This window comes from Cryptomeria japonica, chromosome 11 (assembly GCF_030272615.1).
Source record: "Cryptomeria japonica chromosome 11, Sugi_1.0, whole genome shotgun sequence".
In the NCBI taxonomy this organism is placed as follows: domain Eukaryota; kingdom Viridiplantae; phylum Streptophyta; class Pinopsida; order Cupressales; family Cupressaceae; genus Cryptomeria; species Cryptomeria japonica.
Genome location: NC_081415.1, coordinates 736,608,169 through 736,632,170, shown reverse-complemented (window position 1 = coordinate 736,632,170; position 24,002 = coordinate 736,608,169). Strand labels below are relative to the sequence as shown.

The following is a 24,002-nucleotide window of genomic DNA, read 5'->3' as shown; positions in this document are numbered from 1 at the left end:
TTCAGACTACAATCTGGAAGAAATGAACTGAAAGAATAGCATCTCCAAATGCCTGATTACAGTTTTGGTTAAGCACAGTTGTCTGCTTTGCAACACCAATCTCCACACAACACTTCATTGAAGGATAAATCTCTTGTTTCGCTCATAAACCTCTCTCTGATAATGCATACACAACATCGACATCTAAATTACATGAATATATCACACCTATAACTTTGATAACAAGGTCGGCTAAACCCTCAACCCTCAATTACAAAATTACATCACACAATACAAAGATCGACCACTGGACCAATATAATGATTTACATAGCACATCATGAACCTAAATCAAATTCCCAAACGCACAACTCCATCGGAAATCACGCCAAGATCAACCGCAACACGCTACACCACCAGGAAAACCGCATAACACGAAAATCATCACCGGTTGATAGAAACCACCAAAAACTCGTACAACAATCAATGCGGATCACCAAAACAAATAGGACACGACTAAGAAAAACCAACAAGCACATGAGAATCATCAGAAACAGTTGCACCAATGCCACTTATCAAATCTTCATTGATCAACATTTGAAAGCTCAAGAACACAACCAATCGGCAACTGTCAGGAAGAAAGATAACTTGCAGAGCACCAAATCACGAACCATCTGAAATGAAAATACACAAGACCATCCCAAGCAATATCCCAAAATCTCAGCACAAGATTTGATCACACCGGAATATACCGGAGGATATACTGAACTTTGTAAAACAATGATTAACAACACAACACCGCAAACCGGATCATAAGATCTTCCTAGTCAGCAATCACCGGAGAATATGTTGACATCAATGACAACAACATATTCTAGCAGTAACAATGACCAATAATATCCAACAAACCACACGCTTAGAGGGGCCAACCACACACTTTGAGGTGCCAACTACAACAATTGAGCTAATATTAGATGCTTGCACTAGATTACTAATTAGATATATGCATTAGAAATCATGATGGAAGTCCAAGACTCACAACACCACCATTAGATGCCTCTTTAGGGATTTGAACATGGTTTAAAGTATGAAAACTCAATGCTTTAACTATTAGATCACAACCATTGATTGTTTATAACATATGTATCATATATAGACTTGACAAAATTTGCCACTTTCATCACCATTCTTTGCAAAAACATCCTATTAGTTATTTTGGAGATGCAAGCAATTGTGCAATATTCAAATGAGTATTTTTGTGCCCTTGCTTGACTACACAATTAATGACATCATATGTATTATGAAGTGACATTACCTAAAAGAGGGCATTTTGATATGTATTCTTGCTCTTACATTAGGAATGAATAATCACTCCAAAGAATTAAGGCATGCCCTAGCATCCAATTGCTATCTTTAAGATAGTTTATTTCTGGGCCAAGCTATGCCCATGACAATTTCCCACAACTATAGATGACTGCACAAAATAAATCTTTTTAAGCTTCAAAAATCACACGTCTCTAAAATGGAATTTCTCTCCATTCTTTTATGCAAGGGCAATGTGAACAATGCCTTCTCAATTCAAGTGGGAAGAGCTATCCCACCATACTTCCTATTTTTTCAGTGAAGTAAATGAAGAAATAGTTTGTCTCCCCCCTAGGTATGTTAGTGTTATGCCAACCCATACTCTTTGTCATAGAAAGTATGGTCCTAGAATAGTGAAGAGATTTTGGCAAGGATTCATAATTGAGAAAGCCAAATTTATCTTCCCTATGATTTTCAAGCATAGATTGCTATTACCTTTCACATCAAATCTTATCTCTCTCATGCATTTGATGAGTGAAATGCTAGGATAAGCAACCATTCCTAAATGCCATGTCATGGCCAACTCAACATAACACATTCTCACTTTGCCAAGCCACTATGACACATATATTGTCAAAATTTACCTATGATCAAAAGTATGTTGTAGCATGATATTTACACTGAAATATGCTAAAAGTTAGCATCTTAATTTTCTCTTTTAGGACAAATCAAAATGGAACCAATGTGTAAAGATAAATGTTTCTTCACATTGTTACCGATTTGTCCCTTGCCATGCGGTTTGTATCTACTTTAGAATTGGGGCCAACTCACTAGGGGATTCTATTAAGGCTTGTGTAGTCAATTGTGGGCTAGTCTTGGGTGAACCTATGAAGAACCCAACAAAACCCAATGTTACCTAGAATGAATCCACACAGGAAAGATTGAAGACCCATAGGTGGTTTCATTGGATTACTATGTTAGGTAAAGAGTAACGATATGGGTCACTAGCATTTCATCTATGCAAACCAATAGGAAAGGGAATACCATGTTTCTAATGATGGGCTTCTACCTTTTTATTCCTTCCAAAGTGACACTAAAAACAAGTATTACATATAAATTTTGCCCTATTTACCCCAAGGTATGGTTTTAAGAAAAAAATTATTATTATTTTTCTTCTAGGGTGCTCTCTTCCCAGAGTTTTCTATTGTTAATTGTTGTATCCTCTAGTGCCATCGACCTACTTTTTGTCATATGAGGACATTAATATAATTTCTTTCTTTCTTTTGTAGATAGTGTTCATACTTGCAACAACTTTATATATCCTTTTTCATGTGATTTTGGTCAATTACAAATTTTGGTAATTTTATGGTTGGTCATTCAAAATAATAGATTGTTCAAGAAAATATAAAATGTTTATTATTTTCTATTTGAATAATATATTTTATTTTTCATGTGATTTCTTTTCTGATTGCTGATATTATTTATTTTAGTATTGAACAATGAATACTTATCATGACAATAATTATATGGTGCACTATGTGTTATTGTGAACTTAACTCTTGTTTTTAGGCTGCAAATATGTATAATTTTTTCATTTTTCTGTATGGATGAACCAAAAACGAACCTAATCCCTTTTTTTTGTCAAATTTGCATACTGAACATCGGTACACAAATTTAAACTGGTTACCTAGTTTCTTCAAATAAGAAGGGGAAGCTCCTTTTGACAAAACTAAACCCAATAATTCTAAGTAATGTTTTATTTTTATTTTTTGTTTTTTAGTTTAATTAGTTGCGGGAATCTGTAAGGGTCATTGCTTGAGAAATAAAAACAGAACATATAAACATATAGCTAAGAAGCCAAAATAGCTAGAACAAAATTACAAAGAAAGGTAGAAGCTGCCAAAACATAGAAAAAGTCTTGTCACCTTGAGGATAGAAGGAAGAACTAGATGGCACTTGTGAACTAGATAGCAATCATGAACCAATGAGCTAGAATACATAGAAAAAATCCATAGCAACAATAGGTATTTGATAGCATGGAAAAAAGCCATATGAAACCACTTGAAAAACCAATAGCTAGACAACTACTCAATGCACACCCGAACAGCCTACCCTAGAGGCCTTAATACCTCCCCAGTTTGCCATTTGCTCCATCACATTTCCACTAGACCTAGCCATAGGTTCCTACGAATTGTATTGATTTACCATAGAACATTGGGATTGTATGGTCATCAGTTACTTTCAAACAATTTTTGTTGTGCATGACCATCACACCAAGCATGACTTTCCCCATATAAGAGTAGAAAGCGTAAAGCATTTGAACCTCCTATTGCAAAAATTGCATCATGTTTTGGCCTATGGCGGAGATTTTTTCTTTCTCATTCCACCTGTGTTGGAGCTTCTTCAAAATTCAGATCTTTGATGATTCTCATGACGAACATTCCGGATTAACTCTCGTGGAAATGAGACAATTCCAATACTTAAAGATTTGGCTTTTGATGGGAAAGGTAGTAGTTGATATTGGCAATATAACAAGAAAAAAACTTCATTCTTGGTTACAAAAATGATTCTGAGCAAAGTTTTCTAGGGGTACAAAAACTGGCACTAACAATAACATCTTTTTTTACTCTGAGCAAAACTGAACACGAGAAGAGTGTATGAATGCTTAAGAAACTCACAATGTATAGAATAACAGCATCAGAACTTTTAATTGATTTAGGCATGGCACTCCATTAGAGATCATGTTGTAATGAATAAATTTTTGGGGCTAAACTCTGATTAGGATATTCTTCAAAGACTTCACTCATGTTCACTATTCAATTACCACCATGTATCAAACCAACTGCATAGACTATTCTCACAGATGATTTGTGTTCTGTATGCTGCATTTTACAATTACCAAAATCATGAACTCTAAGAATTCATAAGCTATTTTCCTAAATGCTTGCATTGATTTCAATAGATAGTTATTTCCCTGGTTATCAACTCAAGTGTGTATCTTTCTTTTTCTGAACACGTTGACATATATATTTGAAATGCCAGTTTGTGCATTCACTAGTTTGCAGGTAATTAAAAAGATTAGTGCGTGTTTTTTATTTGTGCAAATGATATAGCTAAAATTATGACCTTTGGATCCCTGCATATTTGTAGTTAGATAATCCAAATAAATGGTTATATATTCTTGTTTTTACAAGTCTTTAGAGTGAAAATATTCTTTATGTGATTCTTCTTTTAACATCAAATACATAAATGCTGAGAAAACTTTGGAATCCTTACAGGGGTCTTTATACAATGACAAAGATCCATATGATTCAAGTATTTACAATAAACTGGTTAAAATGCGCATTCTTCTACTTCATGCTGGCGGAGATTCTAAACGTGTTCCATGGGCAAATCCAATGGGGAAAGTTTTTCTACCCCTACCTTACTTGGCAGATGAGGATCCTGATGGCCCAGTTCCATTGTTGTTTGATCATATACTTGCAGTCTCTTCTTGTGTGGTGCAAGCATTCAAGGATAAAGGTTTGATTTCTATGCAACATAGAACTTTGCTAATGCTAGATTTATATCTAGTTGGTGATGGTTTTGAAATTCATGTTTAAACCTTACAACATTCAAAACATTTTGCCATCAGGAAAGGTTATCCCCTTATTTTTCTACCATAATCAACATGTTTTTAATCTTTTAATATTTTTCCTGAAAAATAATGAATGGATTCTTTTATTGGTTGACTATTTTCAAAGAAATGTTCAATGTTGAGTGATCAAATCTAGTGAATAAGTAAACATATTGCTGTACCAATTATTCAATAGTAAAGGATATCGTCAACCAATATATGAATACTTGTGGACAAAACATAATAATCTCGTAGATAAATATATTTTTTTCCTAAAAATAAGTAGGGTTGGTGGACCCTAGAACGAAAATGAAAAACAGCTAGTGAGCTGGCAGGCAACACCCACCTGGTATTATACCCACCACCATGAGTAAACACAAAGATAGTAAATGTTGAGTTACAAAGCTTTTCACCAAAGGTGAAATTCCAATTCTTTCTAAAAGCAATTTTAGTTTAGACCATATCGTTCACATCCAATAAGATAGCTGACTCGTTGTTAGAGAATCTTTCTTAAGCTTTCAGCATCAGCATGAGAGAGTTCTAACCTCATTTGTGCAATATCTCCCACATTCAGAACCACAATTTATTTTTGTAATGTCTAATTGGAGGACTATATGCATATAAGATTAAACTTTCAATAGAACACGGCTAACTAGAATTATATTCAAAATGTCTTTGGCATAGTTTTTATCCAGCTACCTTTGCTGATCATTGATGAGATGAATGCAAATTGTCTATGAACTTTTCTCCTCAAGTTGATGAGTTTAGCCAACTTATCTAAAGAGAGAGATATAACAAAGGCACACTTAAGAATCTTCGATCTCTTTTTTTGTATTTGATGTTGGCAATCCGGGATTTGGAAAATGAGAACCACATTTGCCTTTTAGAGCATGCTAGGATGGTTATTGTGAAGTCAGCCAATTGGTTTATTCAATTTCCGATCTTCATATATATTAGGGTTTGTGGTTTTGATTCCTATCAATACAAGCTACCTCAATATCTGAGTGACCAAATTGTTTTGGAGTATTGTAGGTAGTTGTTGGTTGCTCATGAACATTGAAGGAAGACACACAAGTTGGGAGCCAACTTTCCTATGTAGGTCAAGCCATATAGGTACACAAATGCCCTAGATGCCTACAATATTAGTGTGGAACTTTATAGTTTCAATATTAAGTTCCACCATAAAAGTAGGTACTTTGATTCCAAAGATATAATTGTTGAGAGGCTTGGAGTGAAATATGCTCATGTACTTCACATTGAAGTTTTCTAGGTTAATCGTGTTGATGACTCTGAAGCTTGAAGAAGGAAACATAGTCTCATGACCTTGGATTAGTTGAGATATTTTACCTTAGAGACGTGTTGGTGTGGTTTTTATGCACGTTCAACACATAATAAAATACCTAGAGATATCCTATTCTCTCTTGATCAAAATCTTCTATGTGCTAAACAACTGAACTGTGTGATCACAAAGATGACTCCAAGGTTCCCAAATGTGTACACATAGTCTTAGTTGGTTCATTGTGATTTATTGGTAGTCTCAAGGGGGACTTACATAATTGTTTGAGGAGTGAATCAATCGAAGGGTTCTGCTGATTCAGGACTTTCTTTTTTTTCGAAATAATTTTGCAATAAGTTCTTTTGATCCTACTTCTACCAAGACTAGGAAAAAAAAGGCAAAAAGGATGAGGGTTTAGGAAGATAATTCTAATCCTAGTCTAATCCTATGAACTCAGGAGACAAAAATTGCAAAAGTGGAATTTAAACCAAGTCTTGTTTCGCCAAATTCAACAACTACACAAGAATGGTGCTATCTTCTAAGGAATTCAAAAGATTTTCATATCACTTATATTCACCAACATATTGAACAATGAATATAGTAATAGAAGTTAAGTGCTCATTTACTTGTTTAGGCTAACTTTGCAAAATAATTGAAAATCATCCAATTATAAAAAAGTACGAACACATCAACTCCACATTAAGCAATTTTATCAATCCTTCATTCAATCTATCAACTTGGAAATTAAATCTATTCTAATGAGAGTTGAGAAACCATGCTAACTTGTAAAAGTTGACAAAGATTACCAACATATTGAACAATGAATTATGTCTATTACTTAAGAAGCATCACTACAACAATTTCTCTGGAATCTCTCTCTTTACAAATGAGAGGAGGAGAGTTTATATAGACACCCCATTACAAAGCAACGACCCAGATTGATCCAAGATCAACGACCAAGATTAAAACCCTAAACCCTAATTAGGGCAAGCTACAACAGTTATCCAAAATGGACCAATGAGAAATAAATAACTAATAAATACAACTTTCTTCTACAAGTGGGCGTCCCTTATCCTTTTCTTTGGCAGCAAATTCAATGAACTTGGTCACTATGGGGTTGAGCTCTTCCATTGGGACACTTGGCAAAATGTCAATCTTGTATTCCATCAGGTCCATCTCATCTTCGCATGTGGGAAAAGTGGCTATCCAATCTATTTCCAGTTTTTGAAAACCATCCTCAATGGACAAAAATGAGGATGCCTTGCTAAAATGTTGCTTCTGGATTGGATTTGTAGAAGTGAAGATGTTGTTTTGAACTTTGGATTTCAAGTTCTCTACATCCATGTCCTTGTCTCAAACTATTTCTCTCTCAAGCACATCGGAGACTATGATGAAGCCCTTGTCTTGGACTGCTTTGATTGTTTCTTCAATTTTGGCACCATCAATTTTCATCTTTTCCAATGAATATTTATGGATTAAGAAATATTTCTTTGCCTTCTTCTTTTCTTGAAGTCTTTGAGGTCCACATGGCCAAGGTCGGTATCTCCAACCTTCTTCCACTTTGTCACAATCTTGGACTCCAGCTGTGGTCCCTCGTTATTAAACTTCATTTGTGTCTTTCTGGAAATCCCTCCTTGAGCTGACATCTACCACCTGAAAAACATAAAAAATTCCTAAGTTAAAGAAAAGGGGTTTGATGTTTGTTCCCAACTTGGAGTGCAAAATTTGATGGAATTTCAAAGGATAATTTTGAAGTCTTGAAATTGTAGAATTGTCAAAAAAAATCACTTAATGAAATTTTGGAAATTTGAAATTAAGTTTCATTGTGAAATTTTTGCCTCCAAATTTGCCTAAAAGCGTAAAAAGAGCAAGATAGTCTTGAGTAAAATATGAAGAATCCGAAGTGAAAGTTCTCTTGCAAGTCTGGAAAATAGAAATTCTGACTGAAAGTTGTCTTGAAGTTTGAATGAAATTGGAATTCTGAATGTAAATCTGCCTTCAATCCTTAGTAAACCTGATAATTTTGATGAAATTCTTTAAATTGCTTTAAGGAATCACTTCACAACTTTGTCTCCAAGTGTGGAAATTGATCTGAAACTTTCCTAGAAATTGCTTTGTACCTTTACTTCGAAATTTGCCTTGAGGTTTTAAAGAAATTGTTTCCCGAGCTTCAACTTCCAGCTTTGAAACGTGACGTGAGAAAATGAAATGCTGATGCTGATACTTATAAAGAAGGTGAACTCTTGTGTTTTCTTCTAGAAGTTTCTCTTATTGGCGAACTTCATCTTGATTTGAATTTTTTTTCCAATTCATCAACACTTAGCCAAATTTTTTATCCTCACCTTGGGCAGACTTGCTACTTGGACAGCGGATTTCCATGTTGCTAGGGTGGACTTCATGTGAACTTGTGGATTTCCCTCAATAGGGAGAGCGGACTTCATGCTTGGTTGAGGAATTTCCTTGATTCCTAGGCGGACTTCATGTGCAACAAGGAATTTTTCCAAGGAATTTAGGAATTTTCTAAGGAAACAAGGAATTTTTCCAAGGAATCAAGGAATTTTTCCAAAGGAATTTTCCATTCCTAAAATTCATACTTAGCCATTTTTCCTGTGATCTTCCATTAGCATTCTTGACAATGAAATGGCTCGACATTTCTTCTAACTCAGAAATTACCTACGGTCTCGGAAAAAGCAAAAAAACAACTTTCTATTTTTAGAAAAAAGCAAAACGAAAAAGAAGGGTTTTGTATTGGCCCCAAAATGCCAAAAACAAAATTGATCCTGGAAAATTGCATTTTTACTCCTTCGACTTGTCTGAGCGCATCCGTAGCATCAAAACGTTCTTTTGATCATACTTTCTCCTTATTGATTTGCTGACTCCTCAGAACTACTCATTTGCGAGGTTGAGAGATTAGAGACAAAACCCAAGACGCCAAAACGCTACCCTAGAAAGAAAAAACAAGGGTTGTCCATTTGCAATGGGATGATGTAATGTCCCCTACTAAGTTTAGGCATGTTTTAACCATAATCTATTTCTATACATTTTGACTTAAAACTAACTTGAGTAGGAGACAAATCTATCTTAACATGAATCAAATCAGTGATAACATAATCTTTTCCTGATATTGAATTGATAATTCAATCTGACTCATAGTTTCAGATTTATTTTGTTCATTCAAATTACTATATATTTATATATATATATATATATTTTTTTTTTTCAGATAGTGTTATAGTTCTTTATAAAATATTATTTGATTGATCAACCCTTGTATGTATATATATATATATATATAAATAAATAAATCAAATTATATTTCCTATAATATAAATTACTAGCACTGCCATTTGCAAAAACACTAATAATTATTCTACCTAATAGCTGTAGTGGTAGACAGATCTGACATGCATCAGATCTGATCTGCCACTGTATGTGAAGTTAAGTATGAATGCCTTACGAAATATAGTCTATATTAGTATTACCCTTAAATATTACTATTAAATCCTGCATAACAAATATTATCAGGCTGTATATATTAAGCACATCCCCGTGCATACCGCCAAGTTCTGATCTCTCCTCCTTAATCGATAATTGATGATGATTGATATTGCTATTTTCCAAAGATATGTTTTGCCGACTGCTGATCGATACTGGTATCTGAAGATGTGTTTTTTTGATTGATTCCTTCCCTTGAATTAATATTTCAATCTTCTTTTATACCTTTATCCTTCATAGAGATACCTCTCTTCAAATACACACACCCATTCATAAGACATGCCTCTTTTCCTTAATCACATCCTGTTGGAGAGTAATCATTAGTCATAATAAATCATGGCAATAATCTATATCGCACCTTCCCATTGTATGCTGTTCGTTGGCAATAGTTGATGGTTAACTAATCTTAGTGATTGGCTTTCGGTGTTTATGAATAGTCACTCCCTTACTAGCAATCTGTGATTATTAACTTTGCTGGCTCATCACATCTTATCGCAGTGAACAGGTCCATTGCACATCGCACCATATTGGATATTCTAGTATATAACTTGCTGTCCTTATGTTGACTTCTCATTGCTAGCTATTATCCCACAATGGGGATTACATGATTCTAGGTCAAGTTCTCTCATATCACAGCGATGATATTTAATTTGATGATTGATCTACCGTTGATGGTATATGGATAGTATGTCTTTTATTAGATTGGAGATGCATTGATAGTTGTCTTCATAGTAATCGGATGTATGCGATTGAAGGTGAACCATCTACATATCTTGCTATAATTATCTTAAGGGAATCATCAACCATCTTCTGTCTTGCATAGTCGTCGATATGGCTCTACTGATGTTAATTCTATACTGACCAAGGTATAATGATTACTTATGTCTTCTATACATAAGCTCGATTGTCTTCATCCAATCCTTCTTCCACGAAGGTGGTCTTCTCACTTGGTATAAGATAAGTAAGATGAAAGGAACATGTTACTTATTATCTTTGTTTTGAGGTAATGATTATTGTCACGATAATGTTGATGGAGATATGTAACGGACTATCTTCATGAAATCGACTATTGCATTCTCTTTGAGGAATCAGTGCTTATTATTCTCCACTTCTGTTTTATTGTATCATCGTACTATTTCTTATTCTCTAATCCATCACTCATTAGATAATCTTGGTCATTCTTGGGTATGATATTTATGGTTATTTTATATATTAATGTCTCAAGGTAGCGTCCCCTTTTTACCTCCCATTTTCCTATATTCTTTCTTCATTTGACGAGTCAAAGAGCCCATATAACTACTTCCTTTATCCACTTCTCCACACTCTTTTGCTTGGCGTAATAAAATATATTAGATATAATTGTAGTAGTTATCAAGTTTCAGTGCTTGACGACAGATAGATGTCTTCCTGTTCTCTTTGGATTATTATCAGCAAGCATATGTTTGTATAAGTGGGCAACATCATAATGTCTTCTGTAATGTCCCTTCATGCTTGGAATACCCATTATGGATATTCCACATATCATATTCTTTCTATTCCTTTATTACTACTCTATTTCTTTACATAGCCTCCCTTGCCTTTTTTATCTTTTGATATATTTTACAATTTTCTCTCTTTTAGAGACTTCACAAAATTGAGGAATGCTAGCGATATAATGTCCAAGTTTGGGGACATTACAGACTGTTGTGACCTATTTCACACATCGCCCCATCGCAGATGGGGACCCCCTGTTTTTTCTTTTTAGAGTTTTGTCCTAGCTTCCCTTGGTTCTTTTATCTTTTGATATATTTTACAATTTTGTCTCTTTTAGAGACTTCACAAAATTGAGGAATGCTAGCGATATAATGTCCAAGTTTGGGGACATTACAGACTGTTGTGACCTATTTCACACATCGCCCCATCACAGATGGGGACCCCCTGTTTTTGCTTTTTAGGGTTTTGTCCTAGCTCCGCAGTTTCATAAATCCATTTTCTTTATGAGTTTTGAGTCAGAGTTTTTGAAGTCATCCCAAGCCAAGTAGTGAAATCTTGCTCAGAATTGCATTTGAATGTTGTCAAAGTGTTTAGAAGATCTGAAGGACGATGATAACAATTTCTTCGAGTCATTTCTGACAACTTTCTATTTTTAGGAATTTCTACTTTTTTGCTTTTTCCTAAATCTAGAAAGTTTGATTTTTGGCACCTTGGGCACAATCCGAGAAGCAACTTTTTTGGCTTGCTTTTTACTTTTTGCTTTTTTTTTGCTTTTTTGAAAGTAGAACTTGGGTATTGTTCCCCAGTTCATTTGGTCAGTGCTCCCATGTCTTTAGATTCGAAATTTTTTGCCTCTTAAGTACAAAAAACAGGGTTACTTTTTTTCTGCTTTTTTGTGGAATTAGGGTTTTGATCCTCAGGCCATATCATTATTGCCCATATCAAAATTGAAGGATTTTGCCTCTAAGTGTAAAAAGCAGGTGGAAACCCTAATTAGGGTTTTGTTCCAAAAGATCATTCCTCATATCATATGATCAGTACCCATGTCCTTAGAATTGAAAAATTATGTCTCCAAGTGCAAAAAGCAAGATGAAATTCGCCTAAATTGCCAAGCATGGAAGCATGAACATGGAATGACACATTAAACACGAACTTCGTCTAGCTAAGATTAAAATGACGATATCAGATTTCCACAATCCATTAAGATAATTGCATAATGTTTCTGGATTCGATTGTGTCAAAGTTTTTGCATCAACGTTTCGGATCACACTCCGTGATCCATCATCAGGATGATACATGAGAGCAAATGAGAAAAATCATCCTGATGATGGATCACAGAGTGTGATCCGAAACATTGATGCAAAAACTTTGCCACAATCAAATCCAGAAGCATTATGCAAAGATTAAAATGGCAAAGCATTGGACAAGTCCGCCTAGACAAGAAGCAAGAAGTTTAACACATCTTCCAAGTCTGCCTCGCTCATGGAAGATGATAGATAGAAGGTGAACTCTGCCCAATTATGTTGGAGAAGTGGCTAGGTAAACATCAAGTCAGACAAGGCATAAGAAAGAATGTCCAGTGACCTTCCAAGTCCGCCTCCTGTACAAGAAAAGTTGTCCGACACTTGCTAAACTCCTACCTTTGGTTAACCAACTCATGTCAAAAGTTAGTCAAACTCGTACCTTTGGTCATGATTAAGCTAAACAAAGTTGGCAAAGGGTTTGAAAGATAAAAGAAAAACATGTTGGAAAATAAACAAAGTTGTCCAAGCTTCTCCAAAGTCCGCCTAGCTTGGAAAATATTAAAGCTAAGGCAAAGATGATGAAAGCAAAAAGAAAACAAGACATGGTATTGAAGCAACTCCAAAGTCCTCCCTTGCATATATCCAAGGAGCCTCTAAGTCTGCAAGGGAGAAAAGAAAAACAAAGGGATGCTGTCCAAATTCCTTCCAAGTCCGCCATAAGGAAGTGTGTCCAAGAGAGTTTGAAGTCCGCCCAAGTAAAGTAAGCAAGATGGCAAAGCATCCTCAAACTCCGCCCCACCCAAGGATGGCACAAACATGTAAAAAGTCCGCCTAGCTTGGAAAAACATGGATAAAAGCAGGGAATTTTGGCATACAAAGAATCAAGTTGGCTAAGGCATGAAAGAATAAGGCAAAGCCTATGTCAAAGTTCGCCAAGTAAAGCAAGACATGGCTAAGCAAGCCCAAAGTCCGCCTACAAGGAGAAGAATAAAACTATCAAAATTCGCCAAGGCATTGTAAAATATATGTCCAAGCTTCTTCCGAGTCTGTCCTTGGAAAAGCATGTTAAGGCCAAGAAACAATGTCCAATAGACTTCTAAGTCTGCCTTGACATCAAACACTTAAACTTCGCCTTCCTAAACAAAGATGGCTTGATCAACTTGGAGGCATGTCCAAGGCAATACAAACTCTGCCCAAGGAGATAAAGATTAAAGAAAAGTTTGCCAAGTCCATTGAAAGTTGAAGGAAAATTAAAAAAAGACAAGGAGGATTAAAATACACAAAAAGACATGTCCAAAGGGTTTGGAAGTTTGACCTTGGTGTATGAAAGAAAGCCAAACACAAGACATGCCCACAATCAAGGCATAAAAAATGTCCAATACACTTCAAAGTCTGCCTTCATCAGTTGAAAATGACATGACATGATAAAGACAAACCATTGTCCAAATACCTTGAAAGTTTGATCAAACACAAGATGGCAAGACTTAGACCTTCAACATTCGACCTAGGCATAACTGGAATATGTGAAGATGCCTAAGACAAGATGAAGAATTCGCATGTGATTTAAAGATTAGACATGAAGATGACCAACTTGCCATGGCGAAGGAAGAAAAATGGCTAAAGGAAAAATAATTTTGACAAAAAATTGCACATGAAATCAAGGGTCAATCAATGAACGGGTTGGAAAATAAACTTGACACATCAAATGTTTTTAATATTTTCCAACACTTAGAATTGTTTTCAAAGAGAAAATAATTTCAACACTTGAAATATTTTCAGAAAATTATAGAAATTGAAAGAAAGTTCTAGAAGATTTCTTAGCTAAGGATGGAATTTCGGAAGAGAAATAAAACTTTCCATTTTGGAAAGATTTAAAACATTAAAACACAAAAAAATAATAAAAAATTAGAAAAAACAAAAAAGCACAAAGATGAAGCTTCTAAGTTTAATATCCTTAAACTCTATATATTTTCAACTAGTCACTTTAAGAATTCACTATTTAGGTTGGAAATTTGGAGATCAATTGAGAAGAAGTTTTCTCTCAGATTTTTGTGAAAATTGATTTTTGTAGAGGAATTTTGAAGGAGTAATTTTTATTTGAAGTGTTGAAACACAAGAATAAAGTGCTTTTTCTGATTTTAAGACAATTTTCAGAATTAAAGGCGAATTTCAGTCACAGAGCAATTTCAATGATCCAAAATCTGAGTTTGACTGAATTCTTCTATTATTCTGTCTTATTTCTCTCAAAATTCATCAATTTCTAGACCAAATTCTTCACTTACAGTCTGCTTTTTCACCAAAGGAGCACCTTCCAGAAAAACACCAATGAAGTTTGCCAGTAAAAGAGTGCAACCAGAATCAAAGATCAAATCTAAATGGAAGAATGTCACAGACACTGACCTTGGACATGTTGATTCGGAAGAATTCAAAGAGAGAATGTATGGGCATGATATATACCTGCCAACACCCATTGCTTGCAGGATGATGAGAAATGGCATCGTCCAAGCAGTTGTATTTCCTCCGGCTAAGGAATGTGTTGAGCTGATAGTTGAGTGTGCTATACACTACAATGCACAATCAAGAGAGATCATTGCACCTGATGGAAGAGTTTTAGCTAATCTTTCAGAGTTAGCCATTCAAGAGATGTTTGGAATTCCAAATTACAATAAAACCTCCTACAAAACCAAAGAAGATACCAAGAGGATCTAGGATAACCAGTCTGAACTTTGTGCGGCAAATATTAACAAGTCACGGTTGGAAAAGAAAAGACTCCAAGGGAGAGTGCCAAAGAATCTGTTGCGCCCACACTCTAAAGAAGAATATGGTGATATCATCCTACTACTGAATAGGGTAATGGGCAGCCCTCAGGGAGCACTATTCAAGACATGGATGTACTATTTCATTGATGAAATTACCTCGGGAGTCAAGATGTACAATTGGTCCCACATAATCAGCAACAATCTTCATGAATAGTTGATAAATTTGGAGAAGACAAAGTCATTCTACATGAGCTCCTACATTATGTACTCATTGGCCAAATTTTTTAAATATTCCAGACTAATCTGCAGAGGCGTAGATGGCAATGGAGAAAATGAATTCAAGTATTATGACTGTTGTCCTCAGCTACAACTTAAGCAGAAGAGCCATTTCAAGCGAGTCAATGATGCATTCCTGATGTACATCACAAGGACATTACAAGGAGGAACTCACCAAAGGTTATCTCCTGAAGCCAAAAGTTTAATCAATATGGATCTTGGTTTATCTAGTTTTTGAAATTTACATACATAAGAATTCAAGGTTTTGACGGTCATCCTTACTGACTTCTGATCTATCCAACCAACAGGATGATTCTACTTGAAGTTCTCAAACAACTGGAAACACATCAGAGCTTCAAAAGAATAAGACAAAAGGCAACACTTACCTTTCCTTTCTTTATTGGAAATATGCAAGAGTCTTGTTTGGGTTGGCATTATGGATGAATTGATTATGTGTTGTATTGATGTTTTGTCATTGATGTCAACACTAGTTGTTATAGTTGGTTACCGACAGATAGGTTTTGGTTACCGGTAGAAGATCTAGTGTTACCGGCAGAAGGGACTATCTGTTGGACACTTCTGACATGTTTGGAGCAATGGAGTATGTTTGATTTTATGTGTTACATGTTCCTGGAGTATGTTTTGGTCAGTTGGTATTGACTTGGTGTTCATTTTAATTTACTCCTTAATGAGGGTTTAGAAAAAAAAAATAGGCCATCCCTTTATTCATAAACTCATTGAGGCCAAGTAAAATAGTCTTTTAAACCCCATTTACACTTTTTTCACACTCTGCCAATGCCATGCAAATGAAATGCTACTATGGATAGTAACAATTTAAATGCCATTTAATGATGTTTTTTATAACACGAAAATGAAGTTGCAGAATAAACTAGAAATTGAGCTTTCCCAAAATGTCAGGCATTGAGACTTTTAAAACAAAAGAGATGGTTAGTTTATTATTTAGGCATGAATTGATATGATTAATGATACTGCTCCACACATGTACTGTGGATACAAAACAAATAGTATAGACTGATAGTAAGTTGGCAATACTGTCCAAAAGGACAGTCTTGCCATTTCTTTCCAGTTTGATGTATATTTTTTATATCACCATGTTGATATTGACTGGGACTCGTATTTCTCTCAATCTGCTTGTTTCATTCTTTTTCTTTTTAAGATATTGTGTGCTGATTTTTTCCCTCATTACGAAAATCAATGATCATATTTCTAGCTTCATATGAAATGAACTTTGATATTGAAAGATTTTTCTTGCAGGTGGACTTTTCATTATGACTGGAGATGTTCTCCCCTGCTTTGATTCATCAAGTATGGTGTTTCCAGATGATGGAGCTTGTGTTGTCACTGTCCCAATAACACTTGATATTGCTAGAAATCATGGTGTTATCGTTTTATCATCTACTAACACAAGTGTAAGCAACAGTGACAAAAAGTTGCATTTAGTTGAAAATATTTTGCAGAAACCTGGTTTAAAGGAGCTTATAAATAATGGGGCAGTAAGATCCGATGGTAGAGCACTGCTTGATACAGGCATCTTTGCAATCAGAGGACAAGCATGGCAAGATTTAATTAAACTTTCTAGTTCATCATCAATCCTGATATCTGAGCTGTTATCCCAGAAAGAAGAGGTAACTTGTTTATACATGTGTTTCTACTTAAATGCATTATTGTCATGGTAGATTAATACATGTGTGGGCGCTGTTATTTTGTTGCATCACATCATTTTTTATATTTCTATTTTGCTCAAATATTTGCTGATTTATATCTAAAGAAATCAACAGGCTTATTTAATTAAGATGTATGAGCTTAAGTTATCCTTCTTTTTCCTCAACATGTAATGACAAATAAAAATGGCTCATCAAACATTTCCATCTCCTAATCTATGTTTAATGTAATTGAGTGGCCAATTGTATATATCTAATGACATTGATCGTCTAACTTTTTAAAAACAAGAAATGAAAAGTTAAGCAAGGTTTTTTAACACCTGTGAAACAAGGGTTAGACATTTCTAAGGTGTTATGAAAAATACCTTCAGGGCAATAATATCAAAGGAAGCCAATAGTTAGCATAGAAAACAGTAATTAATTTGAAAGAACTCATTTTCTTGAATAAAAAATAGATGCATACAATGTGCTTGTGTAATGTGTAAACATTTAAAACCTAGCTTCAATATAGTTTCCAGATTCTTGAAGTTATTTTCATTGGGATTGTTTTAGGGCAAGGGTATGTAGTGATTATCAGAAATGACAAGGACTCCTACAACTTAAGCTCCCCCAAAAAAGAGTCGTCTTCCAGACGACTGGATAACAAAGTTGGGAGCCTGAAAAGAACAAAACTATGCATCACTGAGGGGCTGGTGGAGAAGACGTCCTTGGAGGTGCATAAATTGATAAAGATAGAGTGGACTATTGGGAGATCCTCTGTTGCAAACAATATACTTTCTTTGTGTGAAGTTTCAAGTGATTGGCTGCCAAAACTTCTCGTTCGCAAGTAGTTTTCAGTAGCTGAATTGCCTTTGACAATTGATGCTCAAGTTTCATATTTTCAAGTTACAACTTGGAAAGCTTCATATCTTTTTCAGTGAGTTGGTTACCCGTTTCCATCAGCTGTTGAACCTTTATAGTCAATTATTTTTCTTTCTCAATGACCTTGGCCCTTTGAAGCTCTGTGAGTTGGATGGTTGAGCTAACTATTCTTGAAATCTAAGTTTTTGCTTGTCCATTGCTCCATATAACTTTTGAGAAACTTAGGCCGACTCATCTGCATGATCTACAAGATGGTGATGGGAGACTGAATAGTGCTAGAGGAGATACAAGACCTTGAAGATGGATTTGATGAGACAAAGTGCCTCATTGTGTTTACTCCCTACGGTGTGAGTTCTCAGATTACCAGAAGTAAACAAAATGTGGCAAGTACATGAACACTAACATGTATAATTCACAAAACATTTATGGCATAAAGATATAGCTTTATTTCATCGTGTAAACTGGATACAACAATAATGTCCCTATTCCCGTTACAATATAGCGTATATACTACCCCGCGGTTGGCAGAGATACCAATTGTCGCCAACTACCAACTAATCCCTACAGGAACATTACATGGCCAATTATTAACTAAACATAACAAGTATTATTCTTATGTCGGAAAATTACCACCAACACAATGAATTGACCATCAATCCCATCAAACGAAGGTATAATTATGTTGGTTGGTATGCCTTCTTTAGCCTTGGAGTATGAGTAGTGGGCCAACTCTTAAAGAGAAAGATTCTTGTAAACTCCTTGTAGCATCCTTCTTTCAGAAACTTCTAGACATAGTGAGCCTCTTGTAGGATGAGAGAGGGGTGAGAGTTGTCTAGTTATTTGGCAATGTTAGCCACTTCACTCATAAAGCCAACCAAAGTTGTAGGTCCTGAACATACCTCTGTAGGGTACCCAAAGGATCTTAAGGGTTTGGCTTGGAAAGTTGTATAGTGATTTCCTCATCACTATTGGATTCTTCTTGACATAGTGAGTCCTTCAGTGATGTAGATTGCTTTGGTAATTTGGAAGGACCACCTTCTTGCATAAGCTCAATACCATTTGCTATCTCCTGAAGAGTGGGAGGTTGAATATTGTCGGTTGGAAGGTTGGTAGTGGGCTAGAATGTTGTTTCTTCAATGGATGATGGACAATATCTCTCCACAAATCTGATTATATTTCCATGATAAAGATTCTACCCAAATATGTCTCTTAACTTTGCTCCAAGTCTGCTCAAATTCACATTAACATTATTACATCACTTTCATATGCTTTTCTTCAAATTTGCATGTTCTCTCCCCTTCACAAATCTGCCTTGAATGATAATAATTCTTCTCTAAATGATTCATACAAATCTGCTCTGATTCTCTTCTTGAATATGCTATAAGCTGACCATAAATTTGTCACAAAAAATCTGATCACTGTCTCCTTATAAATCTGCAAATAATCCTATCACAATCTCCTCATAAATCTGCAATTAATCTCCACAACTTGCTCTTCATAAGTCAGCAAATAATCTTTTTCATGAACCTGGTGTATATATTTATTCTTCACGTGTTCTTGTGATGAAGGATTTCCATATATCTTTTAATGACTCCCTTCTCAAATCTGCATATGGATGGTGTAACTTTTGTCATTTTATGACAACCTTGGTCCATCAGTGAGAACTGATCAGAGACACTATCCATGGACCAGCGCTGCCCTAGTAGATCAAGGAGAAAAGCAATGGAATTATGAAGTGTGAAGTGTTGTCTTGTCTGGAGGAAGTTCCTTAGTCCTTAACCCCGAAACTCCGGACTCCCGAAGTTCCCAGGTTGTGTTGACGTGTATTTTGTACACTGCCTAACACAGAATAAAATACCCAAGGGTACCTTATCCTCTCTTGAATAAAGCCTCTGATTGCTGAAGATATCGCGAAAAAGGATCAATCAGGATGACTCCAAGGTTCTTGTATGTAGGGTGTCTACGTGTGGATAAGCTCTTTGTGGTATGATGTGATTTGCTGGAATCACAAGGGGACTTACATTTGATGCCTGAACTTCTGATTTGCTTTGAATATTGCTGGACACAGGATTTTACTAGCTTAGATTTGAAAAAAGGAAAAAAGACGAGGGCGAGGAAAGGATCTAATCCTAACACTAAGAATGTAGGAGCAATGATTGATCTTTGATGGAATTCTAACTAGGTCTTGTTTTGACATCGCAGGACCATCTCCACAAGGCTAGTGCGATCTTCGAAGGAAAGCTTTATGATGTTCAAATCATCACTGCAGGCATAGACACCATCAGGTTGATGCATATCGATGAATAAGCGACAATTGAAGTTAAGCTTAAGCTGAATGATTCCAGTTGACTACGCAAGGCAAGTTTGCAATGAACAAACTACTAGTAGTATGGATATACGAATTTCACCATCAATCAAGCACATTTCTTCCACTCATCTAATAACATGAAATCAAATATGAGAAGTATAAAGACCATGCAAATTGTCGAATCGACCCATAAATTTCACCATTTCTTCAATGAAGTTACAAGTCTTTTACAACAACCTCTTGGCAACAATCTTTACCTTCTCTCTCTACTCTACTCTAATTGCTATTCTAATCACCTTCTAACTACTCTCTATTCACTCTAATTCCTAATTCTCTCTCATTCGCCTTTACAAATGAAATGCCAGGGCTTATATAGTGCCCTCAATACAATTCGATGGCTTAGATCAATTCGAGATCAATGGCCAAGATTTTACAATGAAAACCCTAATTAGGGTTTGTTACAACCATTACATAACATTTAATGCTTGACCAATGATAAAATTGTATTGCTTGGACACATGTCCTCTCTAGAAAATTCCACCAATGGATAGCTGGGGTAGGTACATCGGAGTTTGTGCCACCTTCCATGAGTTAGGTACATTGAATCTGGACATGCGGAGGTGGAACAATCCGACTGGATGAGCGATGACTGGGATGCCACCTCGTCTGACACTTGTAACTTGGTAGATATTCAACTTGATGTTGTTGAGAAGCTAGCTTTAATTAATTCATCTGGAACTATATGCTTCTTCAACGAACCCTTGTTCTAACTTCTTGTGTCCTTGATTTGCAGGATGATTGTTGTACCTCGCCTTGGAATGCTGGATTGGAAGAGGTCGCCCTTGTCCTTGCTTGATCGTCCTTGAGGAGATCGTCCTTGATCTGGCTTGATTTTCCTTGAGGAGAACCTTCCGACTTGCAGATCCTTCGAGCTTGGAGTCGCCATCTTGATACCTACACAACATTTCAAAATTAGTAATATATTTTGCAACGTGGAAATATAGACTAGAAAGAGGATTTAAGTTTTAAATTCGGAAACCTCATGATAAATCTTTGAATTATCATTTCCTAAATTTACTAAGCCACTTGAGATTGAAAATTGAAAATTCAAAATTGAGACTAGGAGAATCTCGCCATACCTCCACTTGGGAATTAACTCTAAGAAAAGATGCAAAATTAAGCAAGTTTGCTAGGCAAAATATGGATTGAAGTCTTCAAAATGTGCTTCCTCTATCAACTTCACCACTTCTAGCCTTCAACTCGCACTCCTTCTTGGACCAGATTTCGCACTCCTTTATTGCTCCTTCAAAATCGCACTTGGACAAATGATTGAAAGATGGATTAACATGCTCAACACACCCCTCTTATATAGGCGCTCATCTTGATAATTGCCTCTAGGCCGACTTGGAAAATAGGCCCAAAAAACAAATAAAATTTAATAAAAGAGGGGGCCGACCTTGCAAAATAATACCCCAAGCGCTCCCTTTTTTCAAAATTTAATTTAATAATAATTAATTAAATGTCTTTGTAATTAAAAACCTCGATTTTTTAAAGGCTTTAAATTAATTATTGAATGTCCATGTGCTATTTTTAAATACCAATTTAATTAAATCTTTCACATTTTTATCGAATTTGGCATTTTAATGTAATTCGAAAATATTGGCGCCTAAGCATGGGAGGAATAAGGGACATTAACCACATCGCTCTGGTCCCTGGCTGAGGGACAGGAGCGCTCCTTCATTTTGGCCTTGTTTTTCTTGTTTTTCACGTTCAGAGTCTTGTCTTAGACGTCCAAAATAGCATTTTAATTTGGGAATCTTGAGCTTAATTCGTCCCTTTTGTGGAAGGAGTGTGCTTTAAAGTACTTTCGCCCTGGTCCCTTGGTGAGGGACAGGAGCGAACTTGCCTTTTTCCTTGGGTCTTCATTGTTTATATCAACTTGCAACTGTCTTCACGGTGCAAAATGATGTTCTTTACTCCCTTTTGAACACTTGAAATGTGAGTGGCAACTTAAATTTGGACACACTTGAACATTTCGCTCTGGTCCCTGGGAGAGGGACAGGAGCGAACTTGGGCATTTCCATCACCTTTGCGGTCTTTGATACTTTACTTCCTCTCCGAGGCGTTCCAAACATCATTGCCCCTTTGTGTCTTAGCTTGGAGTGATTTAAGCTTGGAGGGAATATTAAATAACCTTGAGTTCGCCCTGGTCCCTGGTTGAGGGACAGGAGCGAACTTTCACTTGTAGGCTCAATCATGCTTTGCTAACTTTTAAAACCATCTTCAATGGATCCGCTATGCTCCCCTTCACTCATCCTTGACATGTAATTTGCTTCATCTTGGCGAGAGATTTGTCTAAGGAAGAAATTGCTCTGGTCCCTGGGAGAGGGACAGGAGCGCCTAGGACAATATGGGCTTCACTTGGCGTTTTTACAATCTTCAAATTATCTTCAACGGACTCATTACGCCTCCTTTGCTTGCCTCAAACTTAACACTTACTTGATTTTCGCCCAAAACCTGTCTTATAAGGAAAATCGCTCTGGTCCCTGAGAGAGGGACGGGAGCTATCACTTAAATTCGCCCTGGTCCCTGGCAGAGGGACAGGAGCGATTTTGCTTCTAGGGTCAATTTTCCTCATGATTGCGCTTTCAAGTTATATTCAACTGATAAAATGTATCTCCTTTGATCTTCTCAATTCGGGAAATCGTTCAAATCTTTCAAGGACAAGGCAATTTTGGATTTCAAGCTCCGGTCCTTCAGTGAGGGACAGGAGCGATTTTTGTCCTCCAGGCCCAAATGCTTCACTTTTCACCATGAAATGCCTTTGCTAGGACCATGCCTTTGATGTCTCAATTCGTCCAAACAAGGTCAGGAATGGCTCAAATAAGTATTATCGCCCTGGTCCCTTGGTGAGGGACAGGAGCGCTTCGCCTTGGTCCTCCTGGGAGGGACAGGAGCGAAATTCGCTCTGGATCCTCAATGAAGGACAGGAGCGAATTTTGACTTTTTGAACTCTCTATCAGGACAATTTTAATGGAATATAACATTTAAGTATAAGAAAGAAGAAAAACTTATACTTTAAGTTATATTCCATATATACTTTCAGGATGTTTGAGAGTGGTTTCAGACCTCCAGGAGTTATATTGCAAAATCTAGTTTTTGGAGGTTTTTCAGTCTCCAGACTTAGTCAAATTCAGGATCAGGACATTCCAGACTTAGTCAAATTCAGGATCAGGACATCACTCAAGCAGGACTTGCTATCCTATTGATCTCCCTGACAGCACTCAAAATGCAAAGGCTAACTAACAAAACCCTAAAAGACCTAGAAAACAAACCCTAAAAAGCAAAAAACATGGGTCCCCATTTGCAATGGGGCGATGTGTGAAAACGTCACAACAGGTTGCTAAGTCACCTTTCTCTTCCCCGGAACTTCGGAACCCTGAGGTTCCGGAGTTCCTTTGCTAAGTCTCCTTTCTCTTCCTCAGAATTCCGGAACCCCGACGTTCCGAAGTTCCTTTTCTAAGTCTCCTTTCTCTTTCCAGGAACTCCGAGGTTCTGAAGTTCCTTTGCTAAGTCTCCTTTCTCTTCCCACGAACTCCGAAACCCCGAGGTTTCGAAGTTCCTTCCTTCGCCTCTTCTTCTCTTCCCCGGAACTTCGGAACCCCGAGGTTCCGAAGTTCCTTTGCTAAGTCTCCTTTCTCTTCCCCGGAACTCCGAAACCTCGAGGTTCCA

General features: G+C 36.3%; 1 protein-coding gene across 2 annotated transcripts in view; it reads left to right on the top strand.

Moving 5' to 3' along the window:
* The window catches only part of LOC131030313 (bifunctional fucokinase/fucose pyrophosphorylase), a 119,023-nt gene that overhangs the window by 27,342 nt on the left and 67,679 nt on the right, over positions 1 to 24,002 (top strand). For both annotated transcript variants that reach the window (XM_057961044.2, XM_057961045.1), the window contains 2 exons: positions 4,559 to 4,802; positions 16,695 to 17,065. In XM_057961044.2, the coding sequence (XP_057817027.1) occupies positions 4,559 to 4,802; positions 16,695 to 17,065 (615 nt within the window). The remainder of the gene's footprint in view (positions 1 to 4,558; positions 4,803 to 16,694; positions 17,066 to 24,002) is intronic.